General features: G+C 36.8%; 2 protein-coding genes across 3 annotated transcripts; one reads left to right on the top strand and one right to left on the bottom strand.

Annotated features, from left to right (window-relative positions):
• Positions 1 to 1,671: 1,671 nt before the first annotated feature.
• Positions 1,672 to 14,183, bottom strand: LOC145661213 (iron-sulfur cluster assembly factor IBA57, mitochondrial-like). 2 transcript variants are annotated; one of them, XM_081726673.1, is made up of 2 exons: positions 13,875 to 14,183; positions 1,672 to 2,885 (listed from the first exon to the last, which is right to left on the bottom strand). In XM_081726673.1, exon 2 carries the CDS (start codon positions 2,825 to 2,827, stop codon positions 1,739 to 1,741), a length of 1,089 nt encoding a protein of 362 aa, XP_081582799.1. In that variant the 5' UTR covers positions 2,828 to 2,885; positions 13,875 to 14,183; the 3' UTR covers positions 1,672 to 1,738. The 2 variants fall into 2 exon arrangements, with proteins under 2 accessions (XP_081582799.1, XP_081582797.1); XM_081726671.1 differs by having other exon boundaries at positions 13,943 to 14,183.
• Positions 14,184 to 16,908: 2,725 nt separating this feature from the next.
• On the top strand, positions 16,909 to 17,913 carry LOC145680204 (zinc finger MYM-type protein 1-like). The gene has a single exon (XM_081750518.1). The coding sequence runs from the start codon at positions 16,909 to 16,911 to the stop codon at positions 17,911 to 17,913; it is 1,005 nt and encodes a 334-aa protein (XP_081606644.1).
• The last annotated feature ends 9,743 nt before the right edge of the window (positions 17,914 to 27,656 follow it).

The raw sequence follows: 27,656 nt of genomic DNA, 5'->3' as shown, positions 1-27,656 counted from the left end.
TGAAGAAAGTGGGAGGAAACGGGAGAACCCCGAGAAAACCCACGCACACGGTGTTTGTCCACCACAAAGTTCACTTGGCGGGGGCTGGGATCGAACCCGGGACCCCAAGCACCAGAGGTGAACGCTCTACCACTGAGCCACCGCGGCCCCAATTTTGAAAATGAAACTCAGTAGACACCCTGGTATAGCAGAAGAAGAGACGAAACAAGAAATGAAATTTTCAGTTCTCCCTTTGTTACAATATTACTTCACAAAATAGCAGGCGTAGAAATTTTGAACACTGTTAGATGCGGGAAAATGATTTATATCATTCACAGATGATGCTTCAAATCGATCAGCCGGAGTATTTGGCCGAGCATGTGTAAAAAAATGAAACGAAATCTTTAACGTTCGAAGATCATATTCCTTTGACTAGAGACGGATAATTATGAAAAAAATATGGAATGATAATGTGGAACGAAACGGAAGAGCCTCGAAAAAACAATGTTCGATTGGCAACACTGTTAGCCTTTTGGTATTAAGGGTATGACGGACAACGTTCCCCTACCGCTATTTGTAGGGTACGAAGTTTAGCGTATTTTGTCCATTAGTTTAAAAGTTACAATGGCGTATCAAGATAAATGATCCACTCTCTATATAGAACATATACCAGTTTTTCATTACACGAGATATCATATTGATCTCGGACGTGAAAACTGAAATAGAATTACATACACACTAATTGTTTGCTGAGCAAAAGCATATATTTTAATTAAAAATTATCTCATAGTGTCTGATGAAGCCAAAGAGTTGGTTGGTGAAACTGTAACACACATTTAATTTTTAATGAAAATATATGGTTCTGCTCAGCAAACAATTAGTGTGTACGTAGTTATATACAAAGCAAAGCTTCTACTTATGGAAAATATCACAGTTGAAATAGAAGTACTTTGAAGTTCGCACTATAGTCGACTAATGTTCGATCAGGCTTACCTTTATCTGCATAAACAACTACTTGGAAAAGATGGCGCACGTGGTACTGTCATCTACTTGTGAAAGAGAGTTTACAATAAATCATATGGTTGATGATCGAACCTCCCGTCAAAGCACAGATAAGTGCGCCTCCATACTATCGTTCAATGGTTAAAATAAAACAATGCATACAACTTTCTTTCTCTAACACACAGAGAGTGACATGGAAAAAGAAGATCAATTCTCCGATTTGGAAGCACCTCTGATTAGATTCTGTCGGGTAGATTGTGAACAACTAGGCTCACAAAAGACTCACCATGTCAGTAGCGCCTTGCAGGAAAATTTAGTTGTATGTTTAATTTTCTATTCTCATGCGCCCAAACCTGCCATCTGTAAGTCTTCTCAAGATTCTTCATTCTTTGCTGTTAATGTTCCAAGTTACGGAACTTACATTTTGAAACTATATTTTATTTAACTCAAGGGCCATCCTTCATATCATATATATATATATATATATAAGTGTTAACCCTGGATTTACGAAGTTAATAATAGCCATAACTATATATCTTCGCTTCAAAGTTTCCAAGAAATAATTCTGGCATATTTAACTGCAAGGAGAATGTAAAGAACATCATTTGAAAGAACAGGCATACAGAATCACACCCTGAAACTGTGGCACAAAATTGTAAACATGGAAAAAAATAATAATCATAGTGGATCTAAATGTAACTTTTTTAATGCTTATAGTACAGGAGAACATTTCTACAACAAATATATTAATTCTTTTCTATTTTGGAATAATTTTCTCTTTTGGAGCTTCTTTCGGCCACCAAGCTGGCTTCTCCGTCTTTACAGAAACACCTGAAACATTCAATGACGATGCGTGCAAAGCTTCAGAAATTCGTAATAAGCCCAAACCTACGTCATTAGCTACTCCTAAAATTTTGCCTACAGATTTTCCAGTTTCATTTTCAATTGGTGTATCCTTTGACTCGTTTACAGGAGAAGAAAATAACAGGGGCATTAACCGCTTCCTTACAATACCTGTGTGATGAGTTCTGGCTGTCACCTCCTGACCTATATAACAGCCTTTATGAAAACTAACGCCATGCAGATAGTCACAATTAACTTCCAATGGAAAACACTTTCCAGGTAAGAAATCTGAAACACCTTCGCCAATACCTAATTTGTATCTTAAAGATCGATATTTGACAACATCTCGTGAGAGATCCGCTTCTTTCCTTATAGCTTTACTAATATCGTTTTCAGATGTTGTCAGTACTCTTACCCCAAGTTCACTTAATCTAGGATCGCGACAAACAATCAATCCAGTACTATTTTTCAAGTTATCAACCGTCACTTCACCAGCAGAAAGATTGAATTTTGGGCTGCTCAATGGGTTCTGCAAACTTTTGTGATTGCTTTGTGTTTTCCAATTTAGGACTACCCAAATTTTATAATCATCGTAAGCATTGATAATGTCGATTCTCTTGCGCACTCTGTGCAGTTTTAAGTGTTTCTGGAGAGGAGACAGAGCTTCCTTATCACATTCAATTAAAAATACATGAGGCTCGTCTGAGCGATAAATAATAGCATCATATATCACACGTCCTTTTAAGTTGAGAAACATCGCATACATGCTTCGTGCACCTTCTTCTAAATGACGCATATCATTAGTTATCATACCTTGCAGGAATGACGATGATTCAGATCCTGAAATACGCAGAATACCACGATTCTTTAAAAGTTCTACACATACATTATCTTTCTCCAAAGTACACATAAGCCTCTGTTTATCATTGAAATACAATGTACATTGTTTTCTTCTCCCATAAGGTGAGGAATATAATGAATTTCTAATGACTCTAAGAAGCATTTTAGTCTATAATACAACCAGGATCACTTGCAGTATTTTACGTATAGCATTTATGTTTCTGAAATAGAAAAAAGAAGAAAATTGACATAATGAACACAACATACAAAATTAAATTATAAAGACAAAAACCACTATTTGTACTTGTACAGTTGAGTGGTCCAAAACACGAAGACCAAGCGGCATTGTCTCTAATACAATATATAACTACGATAGGGAATCTCAACTGATAGCATGTCGTCTAGACTGTTCCTCTATCTAAAGATGAACCTTTCAATTAGCTAACACATATAATATGCAAACTTAGAATTAATCTAACTATATCACTGTTCACAAAATCAACTCCTTGAGCTCCTTCGTAGCTAAGCGGCAAGCGCACGAACCTTTGGCGTGAGAGACCCGGGTTCGATTCCCGGCGGGAGCTCATGTTCGGATTCCACGTTAGTCAGTAGGTCTCGTCTCATATAGCCACGCTGCTGCGACGTTAAACTTAAAACAACTAAACTCAAAATCAACCCTTGTTGATATGTGTAAGTGCTCGATAGCTGTGTAAATGGATCCATAGCCATCTGTATAGTTCGTTGATTTATCGAGTCAAACGGAGGGTACATTCGTCATTTTTCACCGGTATTCATATATTGTGCAGTTATTCTAACTTGATCGCAGTATACAATTCTAAATTAGTTACCATATAACAAATAATTAGATAGTAAATTTACAATGAGAAGGATTAAAAGCAGGGTGGAAAAAAATCATGATTTTTTAAAAAAATCATTTTTGATGATTTTTTTTATTTAAATCGATTTTTTTGATTTAAATCAAATCTTTCTCCTCGTATAATACAAGTTGCGAACTGAAGAAAAAGCATTACGAATTAGTACTAAATGCCAATTATGCCATTTAAGTGAAAGTATTGGGGTTGAATTTTGAATTAATCCCCAATCGTTAACCTATACCAATCCCAAACTATGTTTCTTAACAATTTTAAATTATGGCTTTTTTTTTTTTTTTTTTTTTTTTTTTTTTTTTTTTTTTTTTTGGTAAATTATAGATTTTCAGTCAAGCATCATCTTTATTTATCCTAGGATCATGGTTCATACCTCATTCTCTTCAGAATAGAACAGCATTTAAAACGGTAACATTCACATTTTCCCTATCATGTCCCTGAAGCGGAAAATTTTGAGAAAAGTCGGGATTTTTTCTTCAAATTTTGATCACCTTTGAACTCCCCTGTGTTAACGCACAGATTTCAAAACCAACTGGGAAATACTAAGGGTGTACTAAATGTGTGTATAAAATTTCAAGTTTCTATCTTGAAAAGTAAGGGCGGGAAAAATAATTAACAATGAGCTAAGAACATCCCCTCAATACCCAGATGACCCAGATGTAATATAAAAATCTCCTCAGACATCCCTATTTATCTTAGTCATGATTTGTACATTATTCTCTTCAGAATAAAACAGTTTCAAACGGTACTATTCAAATGTAGGCTATCTGGGCCTGGAAAATCACACACACACACAAAAAGAGATTTTCTGTTAAGAAATATCCCCTTTTTTATTTATTACCCACTGTACCGCCTCTGTTTAAAGGCAAAGATCTGATACAAATCTGAAAAATACTAAAGGGTGCAGTGAATGAGTGTCCAAAACTTCAAACTTCTAGATGCAAAAGTAAGCCCGCGAAAAAAAAATTACCCAATTACCCCAGATTCCCGTATAAAACAGGATCTCAGGTTAGTTTCCTAAGACACCCCTATTTATCCTAAGATCATGATTCGTACATCATTCTCTTCAGAATAGAACCGCTTTTCAGATGGTATTATTCATATGTCTCCATCTTAGGCGGAAAAATCGCGAAGAAAGCTATTTTTTTTAAATACTTTTTTGCCCCTCTGGACCCCCCTGTTTTCACGCAGAGATCTGAAATCATCTGAAAAATACTAAGGATGCACTGAACGAGTGTGCAGAATTTCAGTCTTCTGAATGCAAAATGTAGGCTCGCCAAAAAAATAATAAAAATAGGCACAACAAAAAATATCTTTTTTAAATTTATGACGTCATCACATGCTATGTCTCGACGCAGAGAGGCGTGAAAGCATATGTAACGTGTTCTACAATGCCTTCAGTCCTAAAAAACGACGTAAAAAGCTTTATTGGTACTTTTTTAATCGAACAATGAAGATTTTATCCTATCACCTAAAAATAGGTGATATAATTTAAAAGGTTAAGCGTTAAGGAAAATTTATACAGCAACGCTTATCAAAGTGACACTTTTTTCCACAAAAATTACTGATACTTGGCAGGAGCATATTTTTAAGGAAATTGTAACTAGATTGCGGCACGAAATACATAAATTTTGCCTAAAGTTATAAAAGCTAACAAAATTTCGGAGAGGAGATAGGACACTTCTAAATACGCCCTATTATCTGGGAACAAATATATAGACGCGCACACAAAAGAATCTTCGTCTTAAATATCGATGGTGATTTCCCCGTTGGAATAGTTAACGATTTACAATATAAACCCTATGTTACGATGAGAAGAAAACAGAATTGCTCTGTTACCCGTTCAAAACGGGATTTTCCCTATTCATCCTCTGCATGACACTTGTTTTAATACTATGCTGTATATACTGTACATTTGAGTCTCATTGTATTATGATCATCATCTTCCATAATCGAAATAACAGAACAGAAACGGGACTTTACTTATTTTCACTTTTACACCGTGTGCGTGGGTTTCCCCGGGGTTCTTCCGTTTCCTCCCACTTTCTTCATTCCACCATTTCATTCATTACTCATCATCACCGTCTTCTTTAGCCTAACCGGCATAATCGTGGGACGTAAAACTCAAAGATTTCATTTCATTTTTTTATTTTCACTTTAAATTATTTCGGAATTTGATTTAAATCAACGATTTTTATTAAAAAAATCAAGTGATTTAAATCAGACTGATTTAAATCAATCCACCCTGATTAGAAGTCCAACATTAGATGGTAAAATGCAGCTATTATATGTAATTAGATAATAAGCCAATCGCTGCGTTGTTTGATGAAGTCAAAGCGTTCATTCAGTTGGCAAACTGTTACGAGATATTAGGTTTATAATGAAAATTGGTGTGCTTTGTTCTGCGATTAGTTTATTATCTAATTTAAGTGCAGCTATATAGATTGTGTATAAATAATGTGTATAAGTAAGATATATCGCAAAATAAGTTGGAACTATTAGTTGCCAAAAGAGATTATGTACAATTTTCACGTGCCCCGAGTGGCTACAAAAATCAATGGAAAAATTCCCTGGCTTTACCTGGTTTCCCAGAACATTTTTCCTGTATGTAATTAGCCACACAGACTTTGCCGTGTTCATAGAAAAACAAGGCCAAGAATACATAATGCACTGGATATTTTTTATTGGGATCAATAATTGAAATTTTAATTTCATTGAACTATTAACAAGAGGCTTGAATTCTCTTGGTTTCAGGGTATGGAAATATAATTGCATTATGCCATTCTTTGACAAAAGGATAATTATAATTCATATGAAATATTATTAAATGTAATGGACAAAAATTTCTTCCCTTATAGCCTTCTAGCAAGAACCTTTTGAATTCCGCGTTTTGAATTCAGACGCGAATTGTTTTCGCTTTGGGACTTTGTGGTTTAATTGAGTTCGACAAAAAAATATATATATATATATATATATATATATATATATATGGGTGATTCCACGAAAAAGGGAAATTTTCTGTCACGGGCATTTCTTCAAACTACTACTAGAAAGAATCACCTCATTTTTATTTTGTTTGGTAGTAACCGTCACAAAGTAGGTATGCCATGTATAACAGTTTGCAAATATAACACGAAACATACGCAAAAAATTAATTATTACTCAATTTCTCAACACCGTGGGCTGTCACAGACTACAGTTGACTGATTTTAATCAATAAATTACAACTGAAGTCGCAAACCAAACACATCATTTAATGGTAATTAAATGGAAGAGAACACTTCAATGTTTCGGTTTTGTGGAAAGTAATCCTTTATAACTATTTGGTCTAGGAATTAATTCGTGCGGGTGGACAAGAGATGGCGCAACGAACGGAGCGTCCCACAGTTCCGTGTATCCACACATGTGTTGCAAACCCCTGTCATCGCGTATCGTTCGTAGTATAGGGCAGTGGATTAAAGCGTCAACAACACCAGTTTGTAGTTAAGTGAACATGGCGCAATTTGTGCCTGATAAAGTGTTTTTGCGGGGTGTCCTGCTGCATTAGTTTAACATGCAGAAAAGTGCGACTGAAAGTCATCGTATTTTGGTGGAAGTGTATGGTGACCATGCTCTAGCTGAGCGAACGTGTCAGAAGTGGTTTGCACGGTTTAGAAGTGGTGATTTCGGCTTGGCAGACCAAGAGCGAGCTGGACAGCCAAAACAATTTCAAGACGAAGAATTGACAGCATTGCTCGAGCAGGATTCGTGTCAAACGCAGGAACAACTTGCAGCAGCATTAGGCGTTGATCAAACAACAGTCTCCAAACGCTTGAAAGCCATGGGAATGATTCAAAAGATGTCACATTGGGTTCCACATGAATTGAAAGACAGAGACGATGAAAGACGAAAAACCATTTGCGAATTGCTGCTTCAACGACAGAGCAGAAAGGGGTTTCTGCATCGAATTATTACGGGTGATGAGAAGTGGATCCATTACGAGAACCCTAAACGAAAAAAGGCCTGGGTGAAACCAGGTGAACCAGGTCCATCACAACCAAAACGAGATATTCACTGTGCAAAGGTTATGCTGTGCATATGGTGGGATATAAAAGGTGTGGTGTACTATGAGCTGCTGCAACCGGGTGAAACTATGAATGGAGAACGTTATCGACGACAATTAATGCGTTTGAAGCAAGCTCTGGCCAGAACACGACCAGAATGGGAGAACAGACATGATAAACTTATTGTTCAACATGATAACGCTCGCCCACATGTCGCAAAACCGGTCAAAACCTATTTAGAAAATATCGGATGGGAAGTTTTACCCCACCCGCCGTATTCACCAGACGTTGCTCCTTCGGACTACTACTTGTTCGATTGCATGAACAACGATTTGATTGGACAGCGGTTTACTTCTTCAGAAGATATCGAAACATGGGTCTCTGACTGGATCGCTTCCAAGGATGAGGACTTCTTTCGCCACGGAATCCGTACATTGCCTGACAGATGGGCGAAAGTGGTGGCTAGCGATGGACAATATTTTTCTTAAGGTATTTATGTATTTTGTGTTTGTACTACAGCTTCAATGTGTGCGTACCAACCGCACGAATTAATTCCTAGACCAAATATTATTTTCGAAAGCTTGACTATGCTTCGTTTCTGTCACCTCTATTTCGTCTCAACTCCATGGCAATAGAAAAAATTATCATTACTCTCAACAGACAGCATGGTCGTCCACATTGGCAACACCCACAAGAATACAAGGCAGACATGTTTGACCGAAGAACAGAAAAAGTTGTGTGCATGTGTTAAAAGCTATAGGAAAAATATTTTTGTGTGTGAAAAGCAGGTGCGTATATTAATTGATACTCAACACCATGGTATTTATTACTGAATGTATTTGTATGGTATATACCTTCTTTCCCTTGAGGAACCTACGCCTTAACGTAGAAAATTCGTACACAATTACTCACATGTAATGGTTAAAAAGTGGGCCGGTAAAGATAAATTATATTCGATTTTCTCAACTCCATGGTTCTCAACTCCGTGTCCATCTGAAAACTAAGGAATCCACGGTGTTGAGACAAGTTCACGGAGTTGATAATCCTATAATGTTTGTTATGCCCATGCTCTTCCAAATATTTGTTCTTTCAATATATTGATAGAAATAAAGCTCGTTTATGGTCTAGTGACTAGTATGCTCGCCTTTCGTGCGTGGTTCAGGGTTTGTTTCCCGGTGGAAGCTCAAAAATGAATGGTGTTTACTTCGCATAGTGAGGCAATTGAAAAACTCATTTCGGTAGAGATGTACTGAAACCTGATCGCGCAGACCATCGCAACGTCGCAACGGTCGTAGGAGCCGACACGCTGACCACGTGTCATTCACACTCAAAGGCCGGCTGGTGGGTCCTAGCCCATTTAAGGAGTGTTTCGCGGAAGTTCAGATTTGGGGCTGTCAGGTAGCCGGAGGTAAAACTTCAGTCAAATCAAGATGGATGGTATCTGTTTTTAACCTATTGAAGTCTCAATCTTATGATCAACTAATTGTTTTCTTTTCAGGGATTGTCGAAGAGTCTGACGGCAATATACGGACAGTCAATTTTATGACGCGGATCGGGAGGAATTTCTCCTGGCCTACTAAACCTGACGTTTAAAAAGTGTTGGCAGTTGTCATTCTGTGTAGACTAGAAGCCCTTCCCTGTTTTCTCAAGACATTTCCTTCATTGGAGTGGAAAATGAGAGCTACATCAAACAAAGAACATCGAATTATCCAAAGAAAACAGAAATGATGAGTGCCTTACGCTGTCATTTAGTGTGCATTATACACGGTGTTTCAAAACAATACCGACAACGTTTGGGAGGTGATTCCTAACACCAAGATAAGATATAAAGATAGACCAATCTGGGTGCACAAATGCTTCCTTTCGCAGTTAAAGGCTGCCGAAAACATAAAAAAATGAACTTTAAAGGTCCATAGCATAAAACTATGGGACCTACCGTAGTCAGGTCAGACTTCACTTAGGAATTAGTATGTGCGCTATCCAACTATCCACGTTTCAGAATCTTGCGGTACTTTCACAACAACTTTTATAGAAGTAGTTGATGAGTACTTCAGATTATACGCCCGTAGCCAAACTCCCTCTATAAAAATTGTCTCGTGAGTACCTCAGGATTCTGAAACGCATTTTTGGATAGTGCACATATTAGTTCCTAAATGCAGTCGCAACCCAACTACGGCAGGTCTCATAGTTTTGGAGCCATGGACCTTTAATGTTCATTTTTTTCATGTTTTCGGCAGCCTATAACTCCGAAAGGAAGATTTGTGCACCCAGTTGTCTATACTTTTCGTCTTAATTTGGTGTCTGGAATCAGCTCCCAAACGATGTGTGTATTGTTTTGAAACACCTTGTATATATATCAAATATACAAATACACTTACCAAATGTTGAAAAAGTATTGCACTTTCGACGTGTTTTGATCACACAGAGAAGACAGACGGTTTACCTAAGCTCAGAAAACAAATGAAGTAGACAATAGACAAGTTTAGTGACTACTTCATCTGTTTCGTAAGCTTATGTGAAAAGTTTATCCTCTCCATATGATAGTCAACATATTGAAAGCGCAATAATTTTTCAATAATCAATAAGTGTATGTGTATTTCTTTTTTTCTTATTTACGTCACATATTCATATATATATATATATATATATATATATATATATATATATATATATATATATATATATATATATATATATATATATATATATATATATATATATATATACACTCAATTTTGGAACCTTCATTAGATATATTTTCATATGTTTGCAGTATTTTCTGGAGTATATTTGTATAACAAATTACGTGTCATCTAGTTTGTTAGAATTTTATTCAACATAAGGAGAATAATTCTAACTTACAAAAACTATTGGAAAAATTATTTCAATTTTTATGTAAATTATAAGCTTAATCACTTATAAACCAAAACTTATCATCCAGATGTATCACGTTTCTCAACTCCACAGCAATTTTCAACTCCGTGTTAACTAATCTCAACTCCGTGACATATGGACTCAACTCCATGGGTGCTGAAAAGTTTATTTTTTATTTACTACACCAATAACGATTCAGCTCTGCTGAACACCTAATTAACATGTACTTAGTAGTAGTAAGTGCATGTGATATTTTTATCGAAATAGGCGACCATCAACGGAACAAAAATTTTCCAAGTGAAAATTTCCCTTTTTCGTGGAATCACCCATATATATATATATATATAATGATTGTGATCGTAGGATGAACCTATGTCCGAAATATGGTATGAGTGGCAGATTCATAGTTTCTCATGTACGTTTTAATCGTAATTGTGGTCGTTTTAGAAAATATATTTCTTTGCGTAATGAATCTTTTTCGGTGATACAATTTTCACTTATTGGGAAAACTTGGAAAAAGTATTGGGATTTTTTTTTTTTTTTTTTTTTTTTTTGGTAATACAAATTATCAATTTGTTATTCACGAATGTTCTTATGATGTGAGTTCGTTAAGTAGAAAAACTGTGTCCGATTGGCTTACCTTTTGCCGGGAGGTGTGTCTGGAAATTGTTGTGTGGTCGTCAAGTGGTTTAATAGGTGGACTTGGATGTCATGTGGTGGTAGAAGAATCTTTGTTTTGTCGACGGAAATATAACCGTGGAAGGGTGAGACATCAGCAAAAGCGGATTGTTTGGGGAAGGGGGGGGGGGATTGGGAGATTGGTGAGATATTTTTAAGCGAATGTGACTGTGATTCTTGATTTGCCGAAAGTTTATTTGATATTATTTCTCGTCATGTGCATCCAGGATCCGTCGTACTCACCGATTGTTGCAAGGATTATTCTTCTTTGAATAAAGAAAAATGGCAGCATTTAAGAGTAAATCATTTGTTGAATTTTGTAAATCCGAGTACGTAAATGGTTGAAAATTTGTGGTTGCATTTAAAGCGTAATCTTGTATCTACTAATGGTTCAGAAAACTTAATGTTATACTTCGCATGGTATTTATGGCGTCGGAAATTTTGTGATGGTTTGTCGATTGAAGAGCAATATTTTTTTTTTATTTGTTCGGCATGCTGGTTTGCTGTATCAGTAATGGTGAGTAATATTTGAATTTTTTTTCTAATATTTTGGAAGGTTTTTTTTAAGATTATTACTTTTTTTCGAGTGAAGTTTCTTTTAGCGGGGGGTTTGGGGGTAGTCCCCCATGCAGACTTGAAAGTAATCGTTGGTTTTTAATGTTTTTAGTTGACAAATTAGATGTTATTGTGTTATATTGTTAATTTCGTGTAGTTAGGTTAGGTTATGTTTAGCTAATTTAGAAGCTGCTTAGTATTTTATCTGATATGCGTAGGTTATAATTGATTCATCTATATGGTTTCCGGATTAGTTAAGGATGCCGTTCTTAAGCAGGTTTTGATTCTTCGGAGTAGTCTAGCAGTAAGTTCCTCGTAACAGGTTGTCTGTTTCGAGGAACTGATTGCGAGTGAGTTCCGATAAATCGAATCGTTCCTCAATTGTTCCAGGAACCAGGTCAAATGAATCGGTTAAAGTCACTGGTCGGCACAAAGAAAACTTTTGCCGTTTGATGCTTCATTTCGGTTATTACTTGTGGAAGAGAAGGTTTGCTGCTGGTTCCTCTATTGGTGAGATGTATTTCATGTCTATTCGTCATGCTGCATTGATTTATAATTAGCGATAAGTATTATTTTATTTTCGTGCAGCAATTTTTTAAACTTATTTTTACGTATTGTTTACACTAGTTGTGTTATTATTTATTTATTTATTTACTGTTTTGAGCGGGGAGGTTTAGGGGGCGGCAGCCTCCATTAAGATCTGAAAATTTATAGTCACCGTTTCACCTGAATTTTCTCGGAGTAGTTTACTTATCAGTTCCCAAGAACGTCTCCATTATTCGTAGCAATTGAAGAGTACATTCTGAGTGAGTGTGTGAGATCATTTGGTTAGCAATCGTAACCTAGTTGTCGCTGTAGTTATGTACCTGAGTGTATTAATTTTACACTTTGCGGGTGCATTACTCAGTGGTGCCCACCCCCCTCATGTCCATGACGCACCCCCCCCCTCAATTGTCTATCCGTAGGTGTTCTTTCAAGAAAAAAAAAATCTTTTCGATTGATTTTTACACCCTTCAAACATATTTATATAGATTTTTAACCACCCCAAATATTTCAATGACGCAGTTTGCTTCATAGCCCCCCTTTGTGGGCACCCCTGCATTACTAGCGTGAACTTAGATTACCATTGTTTATGGGGTAGTCTCCCAAACTCATCCAGAATTTACTTTTTGATTGCTCCAGTTGATGGAATTGTTCTTGGGAACTGATCCTTGAACTGCTGCGAGGAATCAGTTCTTGTGAACGTTGAACACTTTTGCCGTTTACCTAATTTAGGACAACACCAACTGCATAGGGGTATAATTATGTAGATTCATTATATGGGGGCATATTCACGAAATAACTTCTCAGCAGGAAACGCATTCTGGCATAGAAAGTTCCTGAAGGGAGGAGTTGCATTAATGGATGTTGCAAACTGACTTCAAGATGATTCACAATATATATAGCGTATGGACATAAAACTAGTGCATAACTTGTGCTAGGTTGACACTAAAAAGCACAAATGATAACCAAGTCAGGGGAGAAGTGCAGTAGATGATGCTGCGTGGAGATTCGTCCGTAGGCCCGTCAACAACGGTAAGCATATGCATAAACGAGGATAGTGCAAAAACACAGTACTATATTCACATGCAATATTTATACTTAGCCCTTCCCAAGTCAATCAGTACCCATTGATGTAACTCATCCCTTAAGAAAAACTTTCTGTGCCAGAGTGCATTTCCTGCTAAGTCAAGCTAATATTTCATAAATATGCCATCAAATGGATGAATATAATTATGCCCCATAAAATGAAATAACAATTAAATAGGCTTATGGTAGGTTAGTTTATATGGGAAGATAGAAATGAAATGAAATATTTGAGTTTTACGTCCCACGGTTATGCCGGTGAGGCTAAAGGAGACGGTGATGATGAGTAATGAATGAAATGGTGGAATGAAGAAAGTGGGAGGAAACGGGAGAACCCCGAGAAAACCCACGCACACGGTGTTTGTCCACCACAAAGTTCACTTGGTGGGGACTGCGATTGAACCCGGAACCCCAAGCACCAGAGGTGAACGCTCTATCACTGAGCCACCGCGGCCCAGGGCAGAAGATAGAAGAATGTAGGTAAGTATTATATATTTGCACGCTTAAAGTAACTTGAACCTAATGTAAGCAAAACAATGTCAGTTACCTATTCAATGATGATGTTTTAAGGTACTACCGTTCATTCTTATATAAAACAGTTTATACGGTGATTACCTTAGAATATAATAACTAAACTTTTACGAATACTTATTTGAAAGGAATACTAATAGGAGTTTTATTCTCCTGTTCCTCATTCATTTAAAACTATTAATTTTAAAACCAAAATTGGCATTCCGCGGTAGTCCTGCAAATTGGTATTCCAAAGTAAACCTGTACACCACATAGAAGTTTCCTGCTTTCAAACCACACACGGTGACATGAACTTTTTTTTAATCCTCCTCGCAGATGTCTTCTTCTTCTTCTTCTTCTTCTTCTTCGGTATCTTCTTTCCTTAAGCCAGTTTTCATCATAGTTCATACATCATCATAGTTTTCCATCAAATATTGTATCAAACTTTTCTGTTATGCTAATTTGGTCAAATAAGTTGGCTAGAACATTTGCAATCATTATAAACGATGAAATTTAAAGAATATCCTTGCTCATTTGTTTAAATTTCTTGATACAATTCTTAGGTTATTTGAAAATACGTATGTAGTTTTGTGGTTGCATGTGATCGAGTAACTATAATGAATAAGATTGTAGAAATGAATGGACTAACTACTCACAATTTCTTCTATCTTATCTCCCTCCTTTATTGCTATTTCCCATTACTTCTAATTTTCATGCTTTCTTTCTTGTTAACTAAATATGTATGAATTTATATTGTATTTGCTAGCCTGATGCTTAAATTTCGTCTATAATTCAGTTAATTTTCCAGAAACTTTTGTAGCTTTGTGGCACTGATTAAGAATAAATAGTTCGTCATTAAAAATTAATAGTTAAAATGAGGCAGTACATATGAAAAAGGATTCTGTAGGGTACTAAATTCTGAACGAATTTTTCAGAGTGTAGGAACCCAGTTAGATTTGCAAAATCATTGCACGTGTTCTAACCTATGTGATTTTATGCAACATCAAGTGTTTTTCACGCTATCCACAATAATGCACCTCATCCCTGTCACTAACCCCCCTGCCTCTTCCGGACGTAAGCTTGCACTAAATCGTGCATTCTTTGCTGTGCTCCTACCCTGATTCGGGTATCCTCGATTTTAATGGCCACCTAACACAAGTTGCGTTTTCTGCAGCTTTTTTTTTATTTTTTACGTCCGACGCGTATTTATAGCTTATTAGAGAAGTCCAGGTGAAGTGAATCTGCACCCATGAGTGCAACTTCTACCCTTCCAGATGTATCATATGCACGCATATTATCACGCCGGTAGCCAGCCCAAAAATATAGAGGGAGCCGATCCAACCATATTATAGTTCATCACCATATTGCAAGTTCATTTTCAAGAGTATTGTGAAAATTTTGTGGTGAGCCGGCTCCCCTCGAGCCCCGTGGATACCGGCCTGCATATTATCATTCTGTACGCAATTATCTGGGCATGTACCAAAGTAATAACATACCAGAACGTCGTAAGGAATCATTTAAAGCAAGAAAAGTAAAAGATAAATGTTCTTTTAATTTGACGGAATATTCTTAGTCTACACCAATTTTAAAGCGCCACCTACAGTGCTTGGTCCAGATCCGATTTCAATTATTGTTTTTTTTTTCTGATAGAGGGCATGTATGCATTATTTGTAATTGTGATGACAGAAATTTTGCCATGGTGCATGTTTTCTTTTTTTTAAATATTTTTTAAGAGTTGTGATCAGGCCCGTAGCTAGGAGGGGGCGAGGGGGGCTGAGCCCCCCCTGTGGCTACCTTCAGCTCCCCCTGAAACTTTCACCAGTGTTTAAATGCTTCTATATAAAGAAACGAGCAATGCATGGAAACATTGTTTTTGTTTTATCGTATTCAGACTTTGGCCACAAACCAAAGTTATGAGAAATACTTTGTCGGAAGCAACATTTCATTTATTTTGCCAACTACACTCCTTCAGTATTTTTATAAAAATAAACCAGAATAAACCAGATGGTTTTGTCTTCTTATTCTGTTTCAACCCGATTGCAGTTGGTATAAAAAGAACGCTGTTGTCAGGCCTGGTGGCTTGTGCCATAAATAAGTCATCTTCGAATTCAAGGAGGAAGGTTAGGGATGGAGAGTTGCTGTTGTAAAATGAGTTGGGGGGAAAAGCCACCAAACGAAAAGAGAATGAGAGGTAATGTTTTGTCTTTTTCCCCATCTCGCCAATTTTCATCGGCGTACAACAGAGGTTTGAAAATATAGATTTTTCATGGCAGTACAGTACATCTTCTTCTACGATCCACAAGTACTTTCGTATGTAGGGTCAGTATAGTAGGCGGAGTGGCTGTTTTATTGCCCCTTCTACTGCCTCTCTTGGTGCCAGTCGGTAGCCATCAGATTTTCTTCTACATCAATAGATAAGATTTGTTCATACGCGTAGTTCGTGTCCGTGCGTTAGAGAAGTCAATGTTCCGCAGTGGTGGGTGTTTGTGCTTTAGTACCGCTTGGAGATACGCATAAGTTTGTGTCTTGGTGGAAGCTGTTTGAGTTTTCAGTGCATTAATGACTAATGACTTTTATAGTAATTAAGCGTCTGTTTTAACTGATTGCGTGCGCATCGTGATGTGTTTTGCGTTCTTTCTGCAAGCACAGTGAGTTTTTTTTTAAATTAAGATTTCAGTGTAAAAGTGGATAAATTTATAATACGTACGAAAGTCACTAGTGACCCCGTTGTTTCCGTTCCATCATCAGCGAATGACAAAAACAAGAATATCAGTACTATACCACAAGATATTTCAAAACCGGGGGGAAATATTAAACAAATAAAACTGGAATCTTATCCTCGGAATAAAGACGGACGATGCTTTCAAACGGAATGGTTTCAGAGATTTACGTGGTTGGAATATTCGCAATCCCGGGATGCTGTGTTTTGTTACGCATGCAGACAGTTTCAATCTTATGGATGTAAAGAAGTAGCCTTTACATCTAAAGGTTTTAGCAACTGGAAGGCCGCTCTTGACAAATCAAAAGCAGGTTAAATAAAGCATGCCGCAACAACCACACATATCGTTGCGATGAATATGTGGGCAGAGAAACAAAAGCGCACAGCTGTAGGGAAACCAGTGTCACTTTTAGTAAATCAAAGTGTACTTGAAAAAAACCAGTATTATGTAAAGAGCATCGCGGAAATTATTCAGTTCCTAGCTGTGAATGAATTACCAATGAGAGGGACTTATAATGTTGAAGAACACGAGGAACAGAGCCTCTTCCGAAATATGTTTGAATATACACTAAGAAAGGACGAGAAACTGGCCGATTGTTACAAACAAATTCCTCAAAATGCTTCTTATTTATCTCCGGAAATCCAGAATGATATAATTCAAGTGATGACAGATACTGTTAGAGAAAATATTGTTGATGACATTAACAGTGCAGATGTGCCATGGTTCACTCTATTGGAGGATGGAACACGTGACAAAAACAATCAAGAAAATGTGGCTATCGGTATTCGATATGTGAAGGACGGAAAAGTTCGTGAGTCTATTTTAAGCATAGAAACTCTGCGATCTCTTAGTGCCGATTCTTTGCCGATCTCACACTTAATGTTCTTCGGGACTATGCATTGCACAAGACTGTTGAGCCAGTGTTACGATGGGGCTTCTGTGATGAGCGGGAAGAAGGGTGGAGTGCAAGCAATAATACAGCAACGACTAGGACGTGATATTCCTTACATACATTGTTTCAATCACAGATTGCATTTAGTAGTAATTAAATGTGTGAACGATATTCCTCTTGTCAAACAACATTTTGATCAGTGTGTCATGCTTTATACTTTCCTTAAAAGAATTAAAATTGCTACTTTGTATGAAGGTCGGGATCTTGCTCGTCTTTTAGAACACCATTGGTCAGGACATTTACGGGTAATACAAATAATTCGCGAGAATTATATGGAAATATTGGAGGTGCTAAAGTTGGTTAAGAACGGGAATTTTAATGGGGATGAATTAGTAGAAAGTACTGGACTTATTCTGACTGTTGGGAAATTTTGTGTTCATGTGGGAGATTTTGTTTATTATTGATGAAAAAATACTTGAAATTCTTCATCCTGTTGATAAAATTCTCCAGTCGCATGAAGCAAGTTTAAGTACCGCACGAAATCTGGTTGATGCTGCTGTGGAAACATTGAACAATATTCGAAATGATGAAACGTTTTGAGATATTGTAGGTAAAGCAAATCGCATGATAGAAGATACCCACATTGAAGAAGCTTGTCAACGCCCTTCAAGGAAAAGAAAAATAAGTACGTCACTACAGGATTTTGTTGTAGCAGAAACAACTGGCGTAGGGAATACAGAAGTTGAGTGTTTGCGACAGGTGTTCTACGAGTCGACTGATTTAGTTCTTATAACAATTCCACAGTAACAATGCTTTGTTGGACGCAGTTACTTCAGCAGAAAATCTCGAGCTTCCGAAAACAGACTACTTATCTTCATTAGGAATTACCATACCGTCTAAAGAAGAACTTGCTGTTGCAAAGGCGTATCTTAGCAAATGTAATTCTTCTGACGCCTTCAGTGAAATCTATAAGGTTAAAATGGCTTATGAAGATACTTGCTTCTATCCGAACATTTGCATGCAGTACCGCGTTATGTGAATCTTCGTTTTCTGTGTTGACCCGCATAAATAGCCCAGAATGACTTTCAATGAGTCAGGAACGATTGGCCAACCTGGTGTTTCTTGCGTTTGAAAAGAAACGAACTGCAAACATAGACATCATGAAAGTTCTGCAGAAGTTCAACGCAATGAAGAATAGGCGATTGCAGCTTTTTTAAGTCAAGTAAGTAGACTCCTTTTCTTTTCTTTCCTTTTTTTTAAGAATCTTTGAGTTTTACGGGCCACGGTTATGCCGAATAGGCTAAAGGGGACGGTTAAGATGAGAATAAATGAATGAGCTAGTGGAATGAAGAAAGTGGAAGGAAACGGGAGAACCCGAGAAAACCACGCACACGGTGTTTGTCCACCACAAACTTCACTTGGCGTGAGCAGTACCATCATTTCAGATTTTGCTTGGGGGGGAAGACCTCTTGATATATGTAAAATGTCGCGTTTTTCACTGATCACTACTAATCCATTGATAAAATCTATATAAATCTCAAACTCAGGGGAAGGGCAATTGCCCCTCCCTGCCCTCCCCAAATAACGCCCCTGGGCGTGAGCTGGGATCGAACCAGCGTGAACGCTCTAACACTGAGCCACTGTTGTCTCCCTCCCTATTGTTTTATTCACAAGAAAAATAAATTGATGAATCAGCTATACATTCATTATTTGTTATTGGCTTTGATCATTTAACTAAAATTTTAAACCTTTACACACAGTACAGAATTATAGAGGAGTACAGATTGTCCAAATTGTAACTACAGTATAGCTTATTCATCTATTTTATTTCTGTATTAATTCCTTCATATGAATGCTTTATATCTTACTTCAAACAATTACATATCATTGTTTATTCAGTTTTCAACGTAATTCAATTTATACAAACTCTTAGAGTTACTTTTTCTCCAAATTTGTCTTAGAAAAAAAAATGCATTTAATATGTAAGGAAAAGATTCTGGAATACGCAGTGTGCAAATTACTAGGGGAATGATGCAGAAATTCCTATCTGTTAAGCTGGATGTCTCATATAAATTTTGAATTTCCCCATGATAATTTTCAAATGTTCACTTTATTCCCCTTGTAAAATGTTCTTTAATTCACACATTGGAAATAAATGTAAAATAGATGGGAGTATGGGGATATTTTTAAATAGCAAGCTGGTCATCTGATATACAGTACATAATGCATTATACAGTATGTTTCACATTACTGACCTTTAATTATTTTCTGTGTAGTTTTCGATTATTTCTACTCTGAATTCTTGTTTGGGAATACAATGATCGTAAGTTAACCTTTAAACGCCAAAGGACGCATCTGCTGCGTTGGACTTTAAACCTTAATAACTCAGCCCCTAATTAAGCTAAGAAGATAATTTTGGTATCAAAGTCTTCGTGAAAGATGAAGCTTGTCGCCGATATGCATTTTATGTATGTGGGGAGTACCACGGCGGAGACGAGAAAGGTAAATTTTGTTTTGTTTTTTTCGTTAATTTTGGGGAGGGGCATTCTCCATTGGGGGTACAGTCATAAAAATTGCACGCTAATACCCTGCAAAAGTACTTGTTACTTATATGAGAAAAGTAGGAAAGGGACAAGGTTGGCCAAGTTTTTAAGTAGTCTATCATTTTCTTTTTTGGACTTCCATATAAGACGAGATATTTTTCACTGAATTGGTCTAGAAGCATAACTCTTGTTGCCTCGTTGCAATCTGTGTTCCATAACATATCCAACGATGTTTCAATCATGATTAGAGGGGTCACCAGGGCCGCCAAAGCGGAATTTCTGTAACAGCCCTTCGAAAATTATATACAGGCCGCTTTATAGATTTTTTTTTTTTGATTTTTTCTCTCGCTTTGCATTGCAGCAATTGCTACCATTTTTTTAAAGTACTATTATAACAAGTGTATTGCATATACATTATCATCGTTTTCTCAGCATTGGGTGTCTGTATGGGTTGCAAGGGCCCCCCAAGTTCTAATTTTTTCGTATTTTAAAAAAGTTTAATGACCTTTCTTCTTCTACGATTAGGGTGGGAATTCCACAAGTGATACCTCGTTGGAATCAGTGTTCCGTGAGCTTTCCAACGAGCTATACATAAGGGGAATTTGTAATTAGGGGGTCCCCTAGGTCCCCAGCGTGAGAGCCTACGATTTCGTTCAAATTCTTGCCAAGTGTATAAAGGTTAAATAGCAACAATAGATATGAAAACGTGGAGTCAGGTTGGGCCCCCCCAGAAGTGCTCTCGGCCCCCCTGCTTTCGAGTTCTGGTTACGGGCCTGGTTGTGATGTGGTGTGGTTACTGCAGAAGTCCCTTACTACCCTTTGTAAACGGAGTGTTAATAAAAAAAAAAGTGAAGAACAACCATGTGGATACATATAAGGCTTAGGGGAAGTTGTATGATGGTATGACCCTGACGGCAGCCATCTTGAAATCCGCCAGTTTGAATTAAAGTAAAGTTTTGAGAAGTGAAAACCATTGCATGTAACACCATTTTAATAGCAAATTTTCCCAAAAAGTCAATGGTTCTATAGTTAACCAGTATGAATTTAGGACTGCTTCTAATGTGCACCAAACGTTCATTATTCCATCTTTCAAATTTGCAACACTACTAATTTTCACCACATGTTTTAAGATTCCAACTGGCACTTTGCAATTGTTGCCATGGCTCATGTTTTCTAAATTTATTACATTTTTTAAGAGTTGCGATTTGTAAGTTCATGAATAGTGTTCCAGCAATCTTTCTGAATTTTGAAGACTTGCAATGTAATTATTTTTTTTCAAAGCAGAATACATGAGAAGTCTTATGAGACGTGATCATGAGAAGGCTTGAGAGACATGAACAAACAAAAATGAAATTGTAATTGATCCTCGTCACATGAACACAAAATTATTAGGTAATAGAGGGGACAATGTTGCGCAAACGACAAATAATAATAGTAATAATCTTCAAATTATGGTCATGGTACAAATGTATGTTGAGAACAGTCATATTATGCTTCTTTGATATTTTCTATCATTGCTGCTGTTCCTTTAAAGTTTTATTTATTAAAAATATTTTATTGTTTGTCGTTTGCGCAACATGTCTGCTATATTTCATGATAATTTTATGATCATATAACAACAATTTGTTAAAATTTCATTTGTATTTCTTTACGTCACATAGGTCCATAGGCTTCTCAAGTTCTCATGTATTCTGGTTTGAAGTAAATAATTACATTGCAAGTCTTCAAAATTCAGAAGGATTGCTGGATGCTTATCCTAACACTATTCATGAACTTACAAATCACAACTCTTAAATATGTAATATATTTAGAAAACATGAGCCATGGCAACAATTGCAAAAAGCCAGTTGAAATCTTAAAACATGTGGTGAAAATTAGGAGTGTTGCAAATTTCAAAGATGGAACAATGGACGTTTGGTGCACATTAGAAGCAGTCCTAAATTCATACTGGTTAACTATAGAACAACAATTAGCATACCATTGGCTTTTTGGGAAAATTTGCTATTAAAATGAAGTGTTGCATGCTACGGGTTTCATGTTTCAAAACTTCAGTTTAATTCAAAATGGCGGATTTCAAGATGGCTGCCGTCAAGGTTGAAAGGCGGAAATTTTGGCACCGGAGATTTTGGCACCAGTAGTTTTGACACGGTAATTTTGGCACCAAGAAACGAAGCAAACGGAAATTTTGGCACCATTTATAATAGAAGTACAGAAAATGTGAGAAAATACTCTGAATGTAATAGATATTTAAATTCACATGTTATTAACTAGAACTGTTCCAGCGCGACGAATCAAACCAGTGAGGAATGTACAGTCAGCGACAAAATTTCTTTCTCTTCTGTAAAATTTATTTTGCTTATAACTTTGGAATAGATGGACAAGTTCAAGTTCAAACATCTGGTTGGAGTCTCTCATTCGTCAATCTGGAAATTAATCCAATGCATTCAGCAGGATGAAGCCATGGTCTCGACACTGCTTTTGCAGATTGCTGTAGGGGAGCGTCCAGCCAAGAGGACGAAGCGGATCTATGAGGATTTGCAGAAAAGACTTCAAAATTTGTGCTTGGCCTACAATGCTGGAACAAAGAGCATGCAAGAATTTTTGCATGCTGTTTCATTTAATGTTGTGCACAACAAAAGTTAAAGATGTAAAGAAAAGGTGCGATGTTTTCCAATTGGAATTATTGTGAACCATATATTATTGAAAATCATGTGTTATTGAAATTCATTTATTGATTTGTTAATTTTTCTTGCGTAAGTGTGTATTTAAGTTTTCTTGAGTTCAATAATTTCCATTTTGACTTGCTTTGAATACCTAATGAAGCTATCAATATTACATTTTACTGGTGTTTGTACATTCGTCGCTGGTTTCATTATTCGTGCTGATACAGTTCTAGTCATTAACATGTGAACGTAAATATCTATTACCGTAAATACGCGCGTAATTTTCGCCCTCGCATAATTTTCGCATCCCAATTTTGAAGGGCATTTTCTGTATATTTTATTTTCCTTGCGTAATTTGCGCACGCAGAAACTTTTTGTGAAACAGCATTTTTCCAGGAATCAATTACGGTAACTAATGAACAATTGGCAACGCAGCAAAGCCATTGTTGTAAGGTAAGAAACCACACGACTTCTTAATCTACTTTTTAATGTTATTTTTCTACAAATTTAGAATTAGTTGTTTGTTGTCAATTCTTGAGTTGATTTTAGTTTAGCGTCCCTTTCAGCAGCGAGGCTATGCTACAAAGAAAATGTGTACCGGTATTTTCGTGTTATTTTGACTGGGGAAAAAAATTAGATGATGTTAACTGATGTGGCTAATTTTTTCCCGCATAATTTACGCACCCTTGTTTCAAAACAACTTTTTTCGTCTAAAAAAAAGTGCGAAAATTACGCGAGTAAATACGGTATATCCAGAGTATTTGCTATTTTTTCCCTCTGTACTTCAATTTCCATGGTTCGAATCAGCTGTTACTGTTTGTACTTGAAAGTAAAATACAAACCCAGTGCAGTGAACATAGTGCAGTCTTCAGCAACTCAAAGAAGATACGGTTTTCCATAAATTACAGAAAACTTCTCAAATCAGTCAATCAATTCCAAAGTTATAGGCAAATAAATTTTACAGAAGAGAAAGAAATTTTGTCGCTGACTGTACATTCGTCACTGGTTTGATTCGTCGCGCTGGAACAGTTCTAGTTAATAACATGTGAATTTAAATATCTATTACATTCAGAGTATTTTCTCACATTTTCTGTACTTCTATTATAAATGGTGCCAAAATTTCCGTTTGCTTCGTTTCTTGGTGCCAAAATTACCGTGTCAAAACTACTGGTGCCAAAATTTCCGGTGCCAAAATTACCGCGCCCCGTCAAGGTTACCCTTACCTTACCACTTCCCTCTAGGCCTAATATGTATTACTGCAGCTTTTATCCACATATTTTCATTAATACGCGGGTTAGAAGCGGAGGTAAGGCTAGTTTTAGACGAAAGCATTTCTCGTAGCAGATATGCTGCCAAAAATCTCGTATAATATTCTATGGCATCAAAAGTATATTCCCACCCAACCAGGTACATTCTAGGAACGTGCCATTTAAGTTCCATATGTACCGTTTACGTACCTGGTACTTGAAAAATGTACATTTCATATGCATAGCACGTGTCGCTAGGTACGTGCCTTTCGAGGAATTTCTGACACTTGAAAGGTACTTTTACATGCTTCACTGGAATGTGAGGAATGTGAATGGCACATACCCCATGTACCATGGCATGGTTGTGCGTAAGTTGCTTCGTATTGCGACTAGGGTTGCCAATTTAGCCACTTTGTGACGAGATCTGGCCATTTTGAGAACGTCGTTAGTCACATAATTTCCAAAGAGCCAATAGTGGCTTTTTAGCCATATGCTTTTCACTTCTATAGCCACTTTCTGAGTTTAGCCACATTGTAATATATTGTGTGTGTCATTTTGCAATTTTCTGACGTTTGATGCGTTCTCTAGGTTGTAACATTCTAAACCCACTGTCAGAATTGTCCTCATAAAATTAGCATTGATGGTTATATTGTGACGTTACACAGCAGAGAATTAGTTCAAAACCTGTACGTTAAAACTAGACGTGAAATAAAATTCTCGGGAAGACGTAAGTTTAAGTATAAACTAACTCCTTAACGAAAGTCAGCCTGATAATATAGACATCCTTCAGGAAATGACGCTTTTCAGTGGCAATAAGCTTGAAACCGGTGAAAAATCTTTTACTGATTTAGCCTTCCTTTTCCATTATTATTTGGCTATGAAACAAATGCCGGAGACATATACAACCGCTATATACAACAGTGTGGTGTTGGAATGTGTAATGATTAGGATGTGATGTTTTATTTTATTTTTTTGAAAGTTCAACACTTCCAATGTACCCGTAAAAATGTACTAAAGAAATAGTGCCCATGTTTTTTAAATATTCAATTAGAACTGGACAATCTACATGAAATTTGCAATCGATCAGTGAAAACGTCATCTTTCTAGAGCCTGGAGTTTCTGAGATCTAATTGTCGAGAAACATATATGTGTATTTTAAAAGAGCTCCAAAGATGGCAGCACAATTCAGTTGCATGTATTTCGGAGAAGGCTTACTAAAGGCAAAGGCCTTTGAACAATAATTTAAAAGGATAAACTTTGTGAAAAATATTTATTTCAGTAATTTATTTAAACTACACTCTTTTCAAAATATTTGTCTTTGTTATAAACGTGAAATCACAAATAACCGTAAATCAAAGCTTTGAATGCTAAGATTATAGGTTAGAGCTCGGTCGCTCGTAAATGTTACTGTAGTATTTTAATAGATAGTTAAATTGCCACACAGATGCCAGAGGAGGGCATATATTTTCAGAGTTAGTTGCTTGGCTTTTTTTAAAAGTACAAGCTTCTAAATTTGAACGTGAAAATGAAGCGTTAAGGTTTTAGTATTTAAGTACTCGCACCCCCAGTTGCATAGCACTGCCCTAAGGAACATTACTGACATGCCTAGTACATTCCTGGCACATGCCAATGCCAAGTAAATGTGTCAAGTACATACACGGTACGTGATATACACATAATAGATACATTCCTCGGTATGTGTCATGCACGTACTTTTGGGCGGAAGTAACCTTATTCCTTACATGTGTATTTCACATGATTGCTCTATTCACGTACCTATCATGTACATTCCAATGTACCTCGAGGAACATTCTTTACACATGATCAGTATGTACTTGTGTTGGGTGGGTTGTGCTTTTACACGGTAGCATTTTGATAAGCATTTTGTCGTGACGTAGGAAACAAATCACTGGAGAAGAGCGCAATTATGTCTCCAAAACTAAAAACAGATATTTCAGTCACTATTTCTTCTAAAGCCCTTTTTCGCATATGCTTATTATGATACAAAGGACTTTTAACGGTGCAGTCATACTATACAGATCCATAGATTTTAAAATTTACAGAAGAAATTTCTAATATTTTAATAGAGTAGTGTAGACCCTATAAGTAATGGAAATATGGTGTGCACTTACATCTGAGATGCGAATTTACGTGGAAATATAGAAATTAAGGTCGAACCTGAAATGCACGTAATCTTCAATAAGCTACCATAAAATTTTGGCAAGTCTGTAATTTCCCCATTTTGTATCGAGAACAGAACCCAACCAACCCCTTCGGAGCTCCTAACCCGTTCCCACTACTGCTACTACTACTAGTACTACTACTACTATTCCAACTACTACTATTGCCCGTTCCTACTCCTTCTCCTACTCCTATTCCTTCTCCTCCTCCTACTACTACTCTTAGTATTACTATACCTACTCCTACTTCCACTCTTACTCCTCTTCCTACTACTATTACTCTTACTACTACTACTACTAGTAGTAGTAGTAGTAGTCCTACTACTATTTACTCCTCCTACTACTAATACACCTACTACTACTTACTCCTCCTCCTCCTACTACTACTACTACTACTTATACTATGAATCCGTATAGTAAAACTACATGTTGTCAGCTGTCTTGAAGAAGACCTGTTAAAGTGGACCTGCACCGGAGAATGTAAGAGCACACCTCAACAATGATTGCTGAAGGCAGGGGTGCCCATCCCCCCCAAAGCTGATGGCGCACTCCCCCCCAAAACTGGTAATCTCTTCCCTCTTCAAAACTAAAGTCCTCTAAAAACAATTGCCCAGTGTAGCAGTAGTTTTTATAGTACTAGTAATTGTTGTTTTTGTTGTTGTTTTTATTTCCTGTAGTAGTATTATAGAATGCTTGTAGTAGTAGTAGGGGCAGTAGTAATTATAAAAATGGCATTACTTTTATTAGTAGTCTTGGTAGTGTACTGTGTGTGTGAATGTGTGATTGCATTTTCCAGGATCTGCGAAAAACGAACAACTGTCTAGCTGGCTTCACTCTGTACAATACATGGAGCTGAATATATAGAATACTACTGGAGCGACCTCTCACGGAAAGTCTCTATTGTACACAGTGATGCCACTTTTGAGCTGGTTTTCAGTTTATCGCAGGCCCTGGAAAATGTAATCGCACAAACAGAAAACTATACAAAATATTAGGCCCTATCATTAATTCATTTATTATACATCATGTAGCAATTGAACAGCATTACTTATTAAGTGTCGTACATGGTATAAATAAGAAATAAATAAATTCTCCCAGCAGAAAATGGGTAAATTACCTACACAAAGCGATAAACCGACCAGCCCATCCTTTCATATAGCAACTTGCGCGGTACTTCATTCATAGAGTTTCTGAGCAGGGGGTAGGGGGATTCATTCTCGAGATTAAAAAAAAAAAATCGCATCGTGTTCCAATGTTATTCTGACGACAGCAAAATTACTTATTCGACATTAGAGTAAAATTCTTCCCCAATTTTTTTCTCGATGGCACAACTTGCGCCATTCATCCCTTCTCTCTTAAAACGAACCAACCTTTCCTTTCATACGGCTACTTGCGCGGTACTTCATTCATCGAGTATCGAAGCAGGGGGTACGGGGGTTCACCCCGGAAAATTTTTGAAAATTAGCTTCTCAAAATCGTCTTTTAATGCTATTCCGACAGTAAAATTGCTAGTTCGAAAGTAGAGTAAAATCCCCCCCAAAATTTTTCTCAATGGCGCAGCTTGCGCCATACAT

Source organism: Thermobia domestica, chromosome 1, assembly GCF_964235325.1.
Source record: "Thermobia domestica chromosome 1, izTheDome1.hap1.1, whole genome shotgun sequence".
In the NCBI taxonomy this organism is placed as follows: domain Eukaryota; kingdom Metazoa; phylum Arthropoda; class Insecta; order Zygentoma; family Lepismatidae; genus Thermobia; species Thermobia domestica.
This window is presented reverse-complemented; position numbering and strand designations above follow the sequence as displayed.

Coding starts and splice junctions, on each gene's coding strand:
- LOC145661213 (XM_081726673.1), bottom strand. CDS start 2,827: ATGCTTCTTAGAGTCATTAGAAATTCATTATATTCCTCACCTTATGGG.
- LOC145680204 (XM_081750518.1), top strand. CDS start 16,909: ATGAATATGTGGGCAGAGAAACAAAAGCGCACAGCTGTAGGGAAACCA.